General features: G+C 39.5%; 1 protein-coding gene across 4 annotated transcripts in view; it reads right to left on the minus strand.

Moving 5' to 3' along the window:
* The window catches only part of LOC133641621 (N-terminal EF-hand calcium-binding protein 2-like), a 172,744-nt gene that overhangs the window by 102,577 nt on the left and 53,291 nt on the right, over positions 1-16,876 (minus strand). For all 4 annotated transcript variants that reach the window (XM_062035480.1, XM_062035479.1, XM_062035482.1 and 1 more), the window contains 2 exons: positions 13,470-13,606; positions 13,217-13,341 (listed from right to left, as the gene is read on the minus strand). In XM_062035480.1, coding sequence (XP_061891464.1) covers positions 13,217-13,341; positions 13,470-13,606 — 262 coding nt within the window. The remainder of the gene's footprint in view (positions 1-13,216; positions 13,342-13,469; positions 13,607-16,876) is intronic.

Here is a 16,876-nt window from a genome sequence, read left to right on the forward strand (position 1 = left end):
GACTGACTAGATTTAGTCCTTAAAAAAATGTCCTGATAATGTTTTATTGCAGAATAAAAGTCACTTGAAAATGGCTGGCAGGAAGAATTGACATAATGTCTAAAAAAGTCTTTGTCTATGACGTCATCCAAAATGGACGGGACAACGTCATCAAGCGGCGTGTCATCAGGGAGTGCCGACGGAATGACGTCATAGCTGCAGTCCCAGTGATTGACAGGCCAGTCATAACAATCTTCGGTAAGGTAGTTGATGGGATTAACAGACCTTTGAAGAGGGGAATCTTGGGCTGAATGTAGCTTGCTGTGTACCGGTGGAGGAGTCTGTGGGAGTGGCGCGTCTTGGCAGCGAAGTGAAGACCTCTTTGGTGGCTTCCGTCTTCGCTGACGCGTCCGGTGGTGCGGAGGTGTGGCGATGTCCTCGGGCCAAACGGAGTGGATTGGGACCAACTTTCCGTTAGGACCCCAGATCAGGTCCTGGCGCTCCGAGGGGGAATAGCGGAGAGTCTCCGCCTCCATTGCTCGCAACACCATCCACGCACCTTCGTCCATCTCCTCCGACGTGCTCGTTGCGGGAGAACTTCTTGCTGGCTTCCTACTGTGACGACCTGGTCGCATCGTGGTGCGAGGTGTTCTCCCAAGGATGCAGACGGGCTCGGACACAGCTTGCAGGTAGGAAAAATGATTTATTCAAGAACTAAATCAGACAGGAGAAAAAACAAAAGGACTAGCATGGGAGCTAGCAAGCAAAAAAATAGCATAGCCTGAAAGCTAGCAGGAAACAAAGAGGTCGATACTTGTTGCATATGAGCAAATTAGGAAGCCAGGCAGAGTGCTGCCCGGGCGAAGACTAAATAGCCCTCTGATTAGCGCTTGGGCAACAGGTGCGCGTCCCAAACGCTAACCAGAGGCAAGTGATCACAATCTGCCGTCATGGCAACAGAAACAAAACAAGGTGCTGAAAACACATGTGACTTGAAAACTTAAACAAACTATGATCCGGGCAGCGGATCATAACAATACCGGTATTAATATAGTACCGTGATACTAATGAATCATATTCGGTACTATACCGCCTCTGAAAAGTACCGGTTCACCCGTAAACAGACGCCATTGGTGGATCTACACCTGACATCCGCTGTAATGATACTAAGTACAAGAGCGTATTTAGTCGATACTACTATGATTACGTCAATATTTTTTGGCATCACAACATCTTCTTTTGTTTAAATTTTTTTTTAATTATGTTTATAAACTCAGGAAATACGTCCCTGGACACATGAGGACTTTGAATATGACCAATGTATAATCCTGTAACGACTTGGTATTATGTTGATACCCAAATTTGTGGTATCATCCAAAACTAACGTAAAGTATCAAACAACAGAAGAATAAGCGATTATTGTATTTTAACATAAGTGTAAATAGAACATGTTAAAAGAGAAAGTAAGCAGATATTAATAGTACATGAACAAGATGAATAATTCATTTTATACCACTTGTCCTTAATAATTTTGACTAAATAATAGAATGGGAAAATTACACAATATGTTACTGCATATGTCAGCAGACTAATTAGGAGCCTTTATTTGTTTACTTACTACTAAAAAGACAAGTTGTCTAGTATGTTCACTATTTTTTACTTGCAATAAAAAACATGTGTTTAATGTACTGTAAGATTCTTTGTTAAAATGAAGCCAATAATGCAGTTTTTTGTGGTCCCCTTTATTTAGAAAAGTATCGAAAAGTATCGAAATAATTTTAGTACCGGTACCAAAATATTGTTATCGGGACAACACTATCAGAGTCATTGTCTGTTCAGCAACTTTTATAACTTCATAGCTGCTAGATGACCTAAGGGGCTGATGAAAACAAAATATATATATATTTTTAATAATGTTCGTTTTTTTCACATAGAATATATATTACTAACATATATCCTATGTGATAAAAACTTATTGAAGTTTGGATTTTTTGAGTCTTGAGCACATAAGCGCAGCCTTCCTCCCAAGCACTTTTAGCGGTAAAACAAAGTGGTGTCAATGTAGATGCACTGCACGACTGCTTTTATTGCGCGAGGTATTTATTAAATCAGGCCCTTGGAGTAAGAGAGGCTTATGTGTGATGCTGTGTCCTATCATGTGGCCTTTCCTGACACCTTCAAAGCTTCCATGCTTTGATACACCCTTCCCTAATAGGTGACAGATGTTTGGAGTCTGCAGGATTATGAACTGCCTGAGCAGTTGTCTGTGTGATCAGCCAATCTCCAGTTTGGACACATACTGTAATGTAGAAAGCATCAGTCTACTTACTGAGTTATGAAACTGTATTTAGGAGTAGCTATAAATTATTCCCTGGAGCGGCACTGGTGTTATAAAATTGAATCTCTATGTCATTGTCAACGAAGAGACTCATTTCACGCTTATGTTGTCTCTATGAACACATGAGTCAGCGAGAGGGTCAAGGAACGCACACATATCTTGGAGAGAGTGATCTAAAGGGAAGATAGTGTCAAAAGAAAATATGTCTAATTTTCCCTCAGGGATAGTGTTATCAATATCTACACGATACATTGTCAAGCTTGGGGGCTGAGAGTAATCAAACTTCGAAACCTTGTGCTGTCACGTTGTATGAATAAAACATTGTCAGTTCCATTGTGTTTGCTACGGAGGACCATGACTACACACCACTGCCAAAGTACACTATATTGCCAAAAGTATTTGGCCACTTGCCTTGACTCAAATATGAAGTTGAAGTGCCATCCCATTCCTAACCCATAGGGTTCAATATGATGTGGGTCCACCTTTTGCAGCTATTACAGCTTCAACTCTTCTGTGAAGGCTATCCACAAGGTTGCGGGGTGTGTTTTAATAGGAATTTTCGACCATTATTCCAAAAGCGCATTGGTGAGGTCACACACTGATGTTGGTCGAGAAGGCCTGGCTCTCAGTCTCCGTTTTAATTCATCCCAAAGGTGTTCTATGGGGTTCAGGTCAGGACTCTGTGCAGGCTAGTCAAGTTCATCCATACCAGACTCTGTCATCCATGTCTTTAGGGACCTTGCTTTGTGCACTGATGCACAGTCATGTTGGAAGAGGAAGGGGCCAGCTCCAAACTGTTCCCACAAGTATGGGAGCATGGAATTGTCCAAAATGTTTTAGTATCCTTGAGTATTTAAAATTCCTTTCACTGGAACTAAGGGGCCAAGCCCAATTCCTGAAAAATAACCCCACACCATAGTTCCTCCTCCACAACATGTCACACTCGGCATAATGCAGTCCATTATGTACCGTTCTCCTGGCAACCTCCAAACCTAGACTTGTCCATCAGATTGCCAGATGGAAAAGCGTGATTCATCACTCCAGAGAGCACTTCTCCACTGGCGACGTGCTTTACACCACTGCATCCGACCTTTTGCATTGGACTTGGTGATGTATGGTTTAGATCAGACCTGGGCATTCTGCGGCCCGCGGGCCGCATCCGGCCCTTTGTGCGTCCCTGTCCGGCCCGCGTGAGGCCAATTATAAATTACAAAATACATTTTAAAAAGTATCTATGTCGAGTGTGCAATACAACGGTGCTGCTTTTGTTTTGAAAATCGTTATTTGTATTACTTCCGTGTGGACGTATGCGTGGGCGTGATTGTGAGTGAATGTGAACAGCTGCAATCATTAATTACAAAATAAAGTTGAAAAAACATCTATGTCGTGCGCGCAATACAACTGTGCTGCTTTTATTTTGAAAATTATTATTTATGGGCGTGTGTCAGTGTGTAACCTACGAGTGAAGGTGCACATGCAGCGACAAGTGATGCACGGTTTACACCCGAGACGCTAAAAAGAGAAAAGTTGATGAAGAATGGCGTGTTTTCAACAAGACATGAACTGCCAAGCAACGTTCCCTCTAAGGTGCGTGCCTGCGCAATTGCGCACTGCTCAAGCGTCTGCTGCGCGCAGCAAATATATGCCGCGCACCAAATCAAATCCCATCTGAATTCTAAACAAAATAAACATATTTATTCTATGTAATTTTGCAATGCAACTTTGAGTGACAGTGACAACAAGCGGCCCTAACGGTGTTCGTCAACACCGTTCAATTGAACACCGTTCAATTATTGTAACGTCTATCGAGATGCTTCGAGGCCAGGAATTATATCGATCACTTTATTGAGCAAAACTGTTTATATTCGGCCATAACCACACCAAAAACATAAGTAAAACACTTCTATCTCGAAAAACTAGTCATTTTCTGCCGTACAAACCAGGCCAAAACCAACTTGTCATCTGTCACCAACACGCATACCACTAAACCACTGGTGCGTTTATGGCCACACAAAAAGTCGGACAACTCAAACAGCTTATTTTACTGTCATTTATTATTAATGTTAATTTATTTATATTAGTCATGGAATGCTGTTACATACACTATGTTGAAGTATTACTATTATTATTAATTATTATTATTATTTATCTTACGGTATATATCAAAAATAATATTGAGCAAAATTTAATTGAAATATTGTCGATGTGGCCCTCCAGCAGTGCTCGGGTTGCTCATGCGGCCCCCGGTAAAAATTAATTGCCCACCCCTGGTTTAGATGCAGCTGCTCGGCCATGGAAACCCATTCCATGAAGCTCTCTGCGTACTGTACGTGGGCTAATTGGAAGGTCGCATGAAGTAGCAACTGACTGTGCAGAAAGTCTTTGCACTATGCGCTACAGCATCCGCTGACCCTCTTTGTCAGTTTACGTGGCCTACCACTTGGTGGCTGAGTTGCTGTTGTTCCCAAACTCTTCCATTTTCTTATAACAAAGAATATTTAGGAGCGAGGAAATTTCACGACTGGATTTGTTGCAAAGGTGGCATCCTATGACAGTTCCACGCTGGAAATCACTAAGCTCCTGAGAGCGGCCCATTCTCTCACAAATGTTTGTAGAAACAGTCTCCATGCCTAAGTGCTTGATTTTATACACCTGTGGCCGGGCCAAGTGATTAGGAAAACCTGATTCTGATCATTTGGATGGGTGGCCAAATACTTTTGGCTATATAGTGTAGTTGGAAATATAGAAATGTTATTACTTCTTACATTTTATTGAGATGGTATGTCATACATGAGACAATAACACCAAAATTGATTTGGCTTAAAGGGGTTTTCCGTAACTAATACTCTGTATTATTTATCGTCAATTTGTATGCCTATATGACAACATGGCCAATTGAGGTCAAAGATCAAATTGTTATTTATTTTAAGGGCCCAACTGTCATGTTAGTAAACACATTGTCAATCTTTCAAGGATTGCCGTTAATTGTATGGATATTTTGGCCAAAATACCAGAGGAGGCTGGGGTCAAAGGTCATGTAAGTGTATTTTACCATCGTATATCATCATTATATAATTTTTCCCGCTGATAATCAATTATTGCTTTTTGAGGACCCACACACTTTTTTCTACACCAGTTCTATCTATATTTACTTCTTCCTTCTCCCTTCCATTTATTATAACGAGGTATGAAATAATTTGTCATTCATATGTGACACATTGCTTTTAGAAGTTAATTTTCTCTTTAAGAGTGTTACGTCATGGCTATTTCAAGAACCAGAGCAACATCACTTCCACATCAACGTCCAAGACACCCAATAATAAAACATGATTTATAGAAACTATTATGTTCCAGCCCCACATAATAGTGTTCAGCAAAACCTTTGCGAATATAACTTGCGTTGTGCACTTACTGTAAGTCTGTGTTAAGATGGGCCAGCCTCGCAATATTGTGTTAAAGTGAGCATATCGCCAAAGTGTTCGGGACCTCAGTTTATTCAGATGACCTCACATGACATTGTTTTAGTGCTCAAAGAAGTGCAGTGTTTCTTCATGATGAAGAGTAGGTGATGTTGAAAGACTATAGGTTGCACACCTTGTTTGTACTGATCACTCACTGGATCAATGACAGCGTTGATAAAAACCGCTGAACATTCGCAACATAGACAGACATTTACACCTCCCGCTGCCTCAGCAGAGCTATCAACATTATCAAAGACAGCTCCCACCCTGGCTCTGACCTGTTTGACCTCCTGTCCTCAAGAAGGCGCTACAGGGTCATCAGGTCTAAGACAAACAGACTCAAGAACAATTTTTTTCCTAAAGCCATAACCACGGTGAACTCTCATAGGCACTGATTTTATAGTTTAGCACCTCTCTGTGTGCAATTTTTACTTTCCACCCAGTCTGAATGCTTCTGTATATATGTATATAGTATAATATTTAAACAACACATTTAGAATATTTGTTCTCAGGACTGGACTGTGCACCTTACCTCCTTTTGCACTATTTTTATTTTCTTTCCTTCCTATGTTTTGCATATTTATAGACTGTTGCACTGATACTGGAGTTGCTTTTAATCTCATTGTACCTGTGTATAGTGACAATAAAAGGCATTATATTCTATTCTATGTCAGCCAACATTAACACGCTAACAGAAAGAAAGAAAACCGATCTAATGTTGTTTGACTTAAGCTGATAAAATGGTAAAAACAGAATTGAAATCATTCAATGGGAAGGTGAAGAAGAAAATGCAACAAAGATCTAAAAAATTTAAAGGCGATTCGGTTTCAGTTGTATAATAAATAGAAAATGGATTGATGGATGGAAAATTGCAGATATATAAGTGGATATATTGCAATAATATTGTTTGATGATTTTAGCTTTTAGCACCATCTTGAAACAATACAGTGTTAGAAAACAAAAACAAAAAATAATATAGAAATGTGAGCTGAAAAGTATGTTCATTTTTATTCACTGCTCACATGTTATGGAAGCCAAAGTTGCTTTGCTAGGATCCTATCGCTTGTCTCCCTCTTGGCACTCCACTGTGGGGTTCAGGTCTGGTGAGTTTGATGGCCATTCAAGCAGAATAATAACATGGTCATCCAACCAGCATTTGGTGCTCTTGGCAGTATGGGCAGGAGCCAAGTTCTGCTGGAACATTAATTCCACATCTCCAGAAAGCTGAGGGCAGCGTTAAATGCTCTAAAACTTTCTGGTAATCAGCTGTGTTTACTTTAGGGTTCAGAAAACACAGTAGACCAACACCAGCAGATAACATGACTGTGGACATTTTACACTGGACGTCAAGGATCTTGGATTGTGTGCATTACCACTCTTCCTCCAGACTCTGGGTTCAAAAATGAAGTGTAAACCTCCTGAAAAGAGGACTTTGGACCACTGAGCAATGTGCACTTATTTTTTTCCTTAGCCCTGGAAATATGTTTCAAAATTTTAGATTTGCCATTTGTAGCCAAATTCCTTGATACATCTGTGTGTGATGGTTCTTGATGCACCTACTCCAGGGTCAGTTCACTTTTGGTGAAGTTCCCCAAATACTTGAAGGGTTTGGCTTGACACGGCTGTGGTTATCCCCGTTGTATTACTTTTGCAACTTTTGTGACCACATTTTCCCTTCCACTCAACTTGTTGTTAATATGCATAAGCAGCGCTCTGTAAACAGCCAGCTTGCTTAGCCATAATGTGGCTTACCTTCGTTGTGAAGGGTATAAATAACTGTCTTCTAGACAACTGTCAAGTCAGCAGTCATCCCCGTGATTGTATTGGCTTGTAAAACGGACTACAGGCTCGAGGAAGCCTTTTAAGGTAATTAGCTGATTAGAATGGTTTACAACAGGGGTGTCCAAACTACAGCATGCAAGCCAAATGTGGCCCGCCGGCATCCTTAATTTGTCCCATGAGACGGCATGAGTTCAATAAACAACTTGGCCAGGAGCGGTGTAACCATATCATATGCAAATATCCAGTGTTCTGATTGCTGTCATTGTATCACCTTTTTCGCCAACAAAAGTATATATGCCATTAATTTTCTGCTTTACAGTTATGAAGTACAGGATTTACATATATGACCTAATCCAAACAACCTTCTATAGTCACGGTGCAGAAAAATAATCAACCAGTACAAAAATTCAACAAACATGGTCACACATAACACAACCTGCTCATTGAACTTTGTGGATATTATACAAAATGTCCAATCAACATGAATAAATCAAAATGACACCCATCCTTTAAAAGTTTTGATGGGAAAATGTAAAACACTCTCTCCACACTGATCCATGTTCGACGCTTTTTAGCTGCTTGATATTTCTGATTAATTAACAAACCTTAAGGAGGTTGTAACGGAAGCAAACTTTCACATACTCTTAATAACCAATATACTAATTAATAATTATATATTCATTATATTATTATAACAATATGTACTCACATATGTATAGGCTTTCTATATATACCCACATACATACATATATATACACTACCGTTCAAAAGTTTGGGGTCACATTGAAATGTCCTTATTTTTTAAGGAAAAGCACTGTACTTTTCAATGAAGATAACTTTAAACTTGTCTTAACTTGAAAGAAATACACTCTATACATTGCTAATGTGGTAAATGACTCAAAGTGAGTCAAACTCAATCTGCTCAAAGGAAGGTCAGTTTTGTAGCTTCTGTAACGAGCTAAACTGTTTTCAGATGTGTGAACATGATTGCACAAGAGTTTTCTAATCATCAATTAGCCTTCTGAGCCAATGAGCAAACACATTGTACCATTAGAACACTGGAGTGATAGTTTCTGGAAATGGGCCTCTATACATCTATGTAGATATTGCACCAAAAACCAGACATTTGCAGCTAGAAAAGTCATTTACTACATTAGCAATCTATAGAGTGTATTTCTTTAAAGTTAAGACTAGTTTAAAGTTATCTTCATTGAAAAGTACAGTGCTTTTCCTTCAAAAATAAAGACATTTCAATGTGACCCCAAACTTTTGAACGGTAGTGTATATATATATATATATGTATATGTATATATATATATATATATATATATATATATATATATATATATATATATATATATATATATATATATATATATATATATATATACATATACATATATATATACACACTACCGTTCAAAAGTATATATATATATATATATATATATATATATATATATATATATATATATATACACATATATATGTATACACATATATATATATATATATATATATACATATATATATATATACATACATACATATATATACATATACATGTATATACATATACATATATATATATACATGTATATACATATACACATACATATATATATATACATACATATACATATATATATACATATACATATATATATACATATACATATACATATATATATACATACATATACATATACATATATATATATATATACATATACATATATATACATATATATACATATACATATATATATACATATACATATATATACATACATACATATATATACATACATATACATATATATATATATATATATATATATATATATATATATATATATATATATATATATATATATATATATATACATATATATATATATACATACATATATATATATGTCTTAATTAGATTATCCCCCAAAAAAATAGTGCTCGATACTGTGGTAGAGCGTAATATGTATGTGTGGGAAAAAATCACAAGACTATTTCATCCCTACAGGCCTGTTTCATGAGGGTTTCCTCAATCGTCAGGAGATTTTAATGGAAGCATTCACATACCATGGTTTATATAGGGCACAGAGCGGGTGGGTACAGGCAGGCGTAGGGGCGTGGTGATTGGCTCATGTGTTACCTAGGAGGTGTTTCCTTCTGTGACGGCATGCTGATACAATTTCGCTGCGCTTGTTGAGGGATGACAAGTCTGGACTGTATATAATAAACAGTTTCTCTTTTAAGCATGGGTTGCATCTTTTATTACCACTGTTGTAAGGTGTGCTGGATGCAAGAATTTGCCATGTTATCGAATATTCAACATTATTGTCTTTGAGATTCCAAATGTGTTTACTGAGTTCTGTAGTGTTCCGTAAGGTTTTGCTTCTGAAAGAGGCTTTGTGATTGTTCCATCTGGTTTTGAATGCTCCCTCAGTTAATCCTACATATGTGTCGGATGTGTTAATGTCCTTGCGTGTTACCTTTGCTTGGTAAACGACTGATGGTTGTAAGCACCCCCCGTTGAGAGGGCAATCAGGTTTCTTGCGGCAGTTACAGCCTTTGTCGGTTTTGGAGTCGTTCTGCCTGGTGGTGGACGGCTCCTTTTCAATTGCTTTATTGTGGTTTGAAATGATTTGTCGTATGTTGTTCATGCAGCTGTAGCTCAATTTAATGTTGTTCTTGTTGAATACTTTTCTTAGGGTGTTGCCTTTGGGGAAGTGTTTGTCGATCAGGGTGAGGAATTTGTGGCCAATATTAGTTGAGACGTTTTTGCTGTATGGGGGGTTGTACCAGATAATGTTGTTTCGTTTTCTGCTCCTTTTTTGTTGGTTTCCTGGCGTGGGTTCGTAGGTGAGGGTGAATTTGTATCCGCTTTCATCAAGTGCTTTTTGGTACGGGGGGGTGGCTTTGTCGAATTCGACAAATAGCCACCCCCCCGAACACTACAGAACTCAGTAAACACATTTGGAATCTCAAAAACAATAATGTTGAATATTCGATAACATGGCAAATTCTTGCATCCAGCACACCTTACAACAGTGGTAATAAAAGATGCAACCTATGCTTAAAAGAGAAACTGTTTATTATATACAGTCCAGACTTGTCATCCCTCAACAAGCGCAGCGAAATTGTATCAGCATGCCGTCGCAGAAGGAAACACCTCCTAGGTAACACATGAGCCAATCACAACGCCCCTACGCCTGCCTGTACCCACCCGCTCTGTGCCCTATATAAACCATGGTATGTGAATGCTTCCATTAAAATCTCCTGACGATTGAGGAAACCCTCAAGAAACAGGCCTGTAGAGATGAAATAGTCTTGTGATTTTTTACCACACATACATATATATATATATATATATATATATATATATATATATATATATATATATATATATATATATATATATATATATTAAACTTGATCGCGGAGGGTGTGTCAGTCGATTGCCAGCCAGGCAATAAAAAAAAATAGACCTAAACATGTAGATATCATTTATATTCACTATGACGTCACTTTCATCACTTGATTGACATTCACGGCACCCAAACAACTTATGGGATGACGCTGGTTTAGTACTAAGAAAAAAAACGACCGGCAGGAAGGCGAGAAACACTTTTTATTCCAACAGACTCTTGCCACGAACCTGCTGTCAAAAGCCTAAAGACCGACCGCATAGTTCCTGTCTTCTCAATAAAAGCGCTGCTCTATCCTGCCTGTATTAACGAAATAAGAATATCAGAAAGCCAGCGCACACAAGCTAGTAAGCTACGGAGTTTGGCGTCAATGTTTTTCTTGTAAAAAACGAGTATGGAAGCTGGACAAATAGGATGCCAAAAACAGAAAGGAGGACATTTTTTCTCCTCCCCATTGTAAATTTGAAAATGTGGAAGTTATCAGCACTGCTGTTAATCCTGTCTGATCCCAATCAATGCAAGTCATCAGAATAAGGCCATACACCAATTTATATTCTTGTCTTCATGAAAGAAAGGAAATTCTATGTGTTAAACATGCTTGAATTTTAATCAAACAACTTGAACAAAAAAGATTACTGTATAGCTGGCTGAGCCTCTATTGTTTACACGTTGTCAAAACAGCAGTGCAGTAAATGTATTAACATGATATGGAATATAAAAATATTTTATTGTGATGATGTAATGCACAAATTAAGCTGAATCCTTGAATCCACATGTTCTGTTTGAGCCTATGTAAGCTTTCTCAACATTATAGCCATTCCTAGTCAAAGCAATCAAAACTGTATTAATATACAGTAGCTCTTTTCATACAGAGCATATTAGCTAATGCTTACGACACTCCCTTGATTACATTAAGATAGCACATACAAATATGCATGAAATCACTCCTACAGACAACACGAATGGGACGGTTTAGTAATTATAAACAGTTTTAGTTGTATTGCCAAACTTACAAACGATGCTTGGAATAATGAATGAAGAATCCATACAAGTAGAAATGCTATGGACGGCCAGAAGACAAAACAGCACTTTTACTTCCGGTTGAAAGCAATAAAATGGAAGGACTCTGCAGCACCTGCATTAAGCAAACTCGTCCAAAAGATGGCATCACAGCACAAACAATAACACCTTTTTAGTGTATTTGCTTTTTTTTCTGACAACTATTTGCATTATAACGTCAGCAACAAAAATCCATAAAAAGGCTGCACCGTTTTATAAATTGCAAGGTTTAATGTGTAGGAAAAAAAAAAGTTGCGTTTGTCTGGAATTTATGGTATGTATCACCAGCGTAACTGTGGAAACTGATGCTGTGTCTTGTGATGATGTCACTAAGAGGCGCTATGTAAAGATTAAAAAGAATGTGACCTAAAGCTAGCTTTGGGGAAGCCCACACATTATTACCTTGATTATTGCCTTGACTTATCCTCCTGAGAACCAGTATCCTGTGCAGTGGAAATTTGTGTTTTGCATAACAGAGATGTTTTTTTTCTTAAAATGTCTAACTCTGACAAAAGTAATAAAACCAAAAACAAAAGTCGTCAACTGCAGAAAACACTGGTTCTCGGGAGTGTCAGTAGTCTGTATTTGTTAACAGAAAAGGGACAAACAGAACTGTCCTTTAACATCTTTTAAACAAAGCACTCAACATTTTGAGGATTATTTTCCTTTCTGCCTTCCATTGCTCACCTTATACGTCAAGTCACCAACCAGCAGAGTTTTACACAATTAATCACAAACAGTCAAGTAAACAAGCGGACAACATGGACCGACTGCGGTAAATGTAAGGGACAGGTTGGAAAGACCAAGGGCTCCCCCTGGCCAGAAACTTTAGAAACTTTCTAAAAGGCAACAACATCAGAAAAAGCCACCATGCACTAAAAGTCAACAAAATATTGATATATCTTTAGTGATGTATCTTGGTTATGTTTTTTATCAGTCATAATAATTGGATGATGATGTAATGTCCTCGGACATAGCTTAGAGCATAAATTCATGTGTGCATCTGAGTTAAGTGGATGATAAACTGCTGGGCGTCAGTTGAGCATCTACATGCTAATGATTGTTGGTGTGAAGGTAATCACACGAGCACATGATGGATGACTTCGCCCATGAAATATCAGGAGCTGTGTGTGTGCACACGTGTGTGTGCGTTGGTGTGTGTGTAGCACCTGAGGCAGTGTTGATGGTCCTGACAGCTCCCCTGGCACTGATTTTGTTGTTTGGCGGATAATCAGGGACAACGTTGTCATGACACTTCTCTGACACTCGAGGACTTGTCTTGGCAGGAGTATGACTGAAATGGAATGGAAATAACTGATTTCACAAGCTTCACCCATCGGTCTGAAAAGTCTTCACCATCACTACCCTTAAACAATATTAATCACACACGTTGATTACATGCGCACTGTGCCGCCAGCTTACCCGGACTGGCTGTGCTGCTCGTCAATGGCGTCCACAGCACTTTCCACAGAGTTCAAAAGAGACTGGATCTGATTGGCTGACTCCTTCAGTAGGAAACGGGTCACAAACTGCTCCACGTTTGTTCCTCTCTCATAAACCTGGTGACAAAGAAGCATGGATATGGTTGTGTTATATTTACTATTTGTGACTGATTTAATATGACAGTGGTTTAGTGACAACATGATTGCAATGTTCTAGGGGTGTCTTAACCTGACTCTCGCCAGGTCCTTGTCGTTCGCTGAGCTCCACACAAGAATCTGGGAGTTCTCAATAGATGTATTTCAGAAGGCGGGGCCTTGTAAAAAAAATCATTGTATGTGATTGGATAAACCACTCGCGAACAAGACTACGAGGTACTTGAACTTGTTCACGAGTGAGGGAAGAGTGGATCGTGAGGTCGACAGGCGGCGTCTTCAGTAATGCGGACGGTGTATCGATCCGTTGTGGTGAAGAAGAAGCTGAGCCGGAAGGCAAAGCTCTCAATTTACCGGTCGATCTACGTTCTCATCCTCACCTATGGTCATGAACTTTGGGTTATGACCGAAAGGACAAGATCACGGGTACAAGCGGCCGTAATGAGTTTCCTCCGCCGGGTGGCATGGCTCTCCCTTAGAGATAGGGTGAGAAGCTCTGCCATCCGGGAGGAGCTCAAAGTAAAGCCGTCGCTCAGAGAGGAGCCAGATGAGGTGGTTCGGGCATCTCCTGAACCACCTGAACGCCTCCCTAGGGAGGTGTTTAGGGCACGTCCGACCGGTAGGAGGCCACGGGGAAGACCCAGGACACGTTGGGAAGACTATGTCTCCCGGCTGGCCTGGGAACGCCTCGGGATCCCCCGGGAGGAGCTGGATGAAATGGCTGGGGAGAGGGAAGTCATGGCTTCCCTGCTTAGGCTACTGCCCCCGCGACCTGACCTCAGATAAGCGAAAGAAGATGGATGGATGGATGGATGGATGGATAAACCACATGTCCGTTATCCTGAATGACGTGCTACTTCAACAACTCACATCGAAATCAACCCGTGACGCTGATGAGAGCGGCGCTGGGAAATCCAAACCCAGTCGGAAGAAAAGCCAAAACATCCTAGCCACCAATAAACGCCTTCGAAACCGTTCTCTGTTCATCTTTTAAATAATTAATATCCAATCGATGTCGCAAAACAGTTGCAATAGCAAAATCAATGTCAGCACACGACTCCTCGCTCCGTGCCGCCATTGTTGTTTGAATCAAACAGTCCCTTCGGCGCTAAGTCACATCAATGAAATCCCGCCCGGTGATCCTGATTGGTTCATTATTTTTTGCTATCTGGAAGGAGTTTGCAATGCCTTCGAGCCCAGACCCTCGTGTTGAGCTCAGCGAACTACAAGGGTCTGGCGAGAGTCAGGTTAGGGGTGTCTAAGAATAGTCGACGAATTGATTCAGAAGAGCCTGATTTGACTATTTTAATGAAACCGTCGGACTTTGAATCTGCCTCCTCTCGCCGGGGAAGGGAGACAAGTTGTGGATGGATGTTCTGAGATCAGAGATGCGAGGCCTGTTGGAACCATTGCCACTGAAAGAAAACCTGCCATCGGCCCTGGTAGGACTCCCCAAGAGGTGTAGCTTCGACCAGTTCACTCTGGGAGGAGACCTCCAACACTCTACCAGTCTGGCAACACTAGAGATACTGTCAGGAGGTGTTGGTGACGAACCCCAAGAGGCAGAGATGGCAGGTTTGATGCAGAAAAACATGATTTTGATGTAAAAAATGCAGGGAAAAAACACAAACCAGGAGACAGGCAATAGGATTCCAGGAAAACTGGAGACAGCAGACAATCTACAGCATACAATCCTCAAGCACTGACTGGAGGGCGAGGCAGGTATAAATAGTAGCCTGATTGGCAATTGCCACCAAGTGTGCCAGGCTGCCAATCAGGAACAGGTGAGGGAAACGAGCGCTCAGGGAGATGGGCAGGAAATAGAACCAAAATAAGAGCGCTGACAGGAAATAAAACACAAACAGAGGAAAAACCAAAACATAACCAAACTGTCAGTGACAAGCTTGACAGATACGTTTGCAAGGTCACATACGGATACCTTATTTTGACCCTTTGACTTCCTCTGATAGTCAAGTTGAATTGTCTTTTTGGCGTTCTGATAGAACCGAAGCTACTATTAACTTGGGGAACGCGTAATATAACACGTAGTACAGCGTAGTAAAGACTTTTACAGTATAAAGGCAGAAATGTCACATGTTACATTTTTAAACGTCTTTTGACAGTCAAAGCATGATTACAATAATCTACAAAGTGTTTCATTAATACGCCAACGTGATCCATCGGGGGTGTGGGGGGGGGGGGGGGGTCTATCATAGCTGTAATCTGTGATACTTCTACCTGAATAAATGCTTCTGATACTCTGTACATTACATGTTGTACAAGTTAATGGTCTTCATATTGCTGCATGACAATGTTTTAACCTTCTCTATTAATTAATGAAATGTAATATTGAGCCTACTAATCATTCTGTAATTGAGGACTCGACCAGAACATTTTATAAAATAATTTACACAATATTTCAGCCAGCCTCATATTCTACCACTGATGTATTTGCATTTATCTAGGTACAAGTATCACAGAATAAAATTACAAAACATCTCTGATCGTAACTTAAGACATTTTTATTTTGTTAATGTCAGGGATTCCCCTAAATTGCCAAAATACCTCTGGTGGTGGGGGCGTGGTCGATATGACATCATCGTATGATTCGCTATGATGCATATATTCTTTAAAAAGGCAAAAAAAATGGAATATACATTTAAACAAATATGTTATTATTAAGTATAGTATTAACATATACATATTTTTCTTTCATAACATTGTTTTGTTCTGTTTTTAAATTGTTGCTGCTTATTGTACAATGTACTTTGTGAAGAATTTTTTTTTTTTTTTTTTTTAGCGATTTCTCAAATCCTTTTAGTCACTCTTTCTTTTATGAAAAGAACTGGCTACAAATCTAGCATCTATTTTTGGAGTTATTGGCGACTGTACTCGTGTTTAAAGACTCTGTTTAGATACGTCTGACGCGCCATGTCCGTGACGAAAAGTGAGCCGCAGAGAGCCTGACGTCACACTTGCTTCGCGTTGCTGGCAGCCTTTCCCTCATTAAATGCCACCAGTGTCATCTTAAATTGTGAAGATGGCTATATCTCAAATATATTAAATTTACGTCTTTTTCTGGCCAAATTTTCAGTGCATCATTAGTCCATAGTGCGCAAATGATAAACAATATATAGCCATTCATACTGTAACTAACTACCTGCTGGTTTTAATGTGTATGTTAGTGTGTTATGGTGGTCATTTTTCCCAAGATCTGTGAACACACCGTGTCGG

This window comes from Entelurus aequoreus, linkage group LG24, assembly GCF_033978785.1.
Source record: "Entelurus aequoreus isolate RoL-2023_Sb linkage group LG24, RoL_Eaeq_v1.1, whole genome shotgun sequence".
Lineage (NCBI taxonomy): Eukaryota > Metazoa > Chordata > Actinopteri > Syngnathiformes > Syngnathidae > Entelurus > Entelurus aequoreus.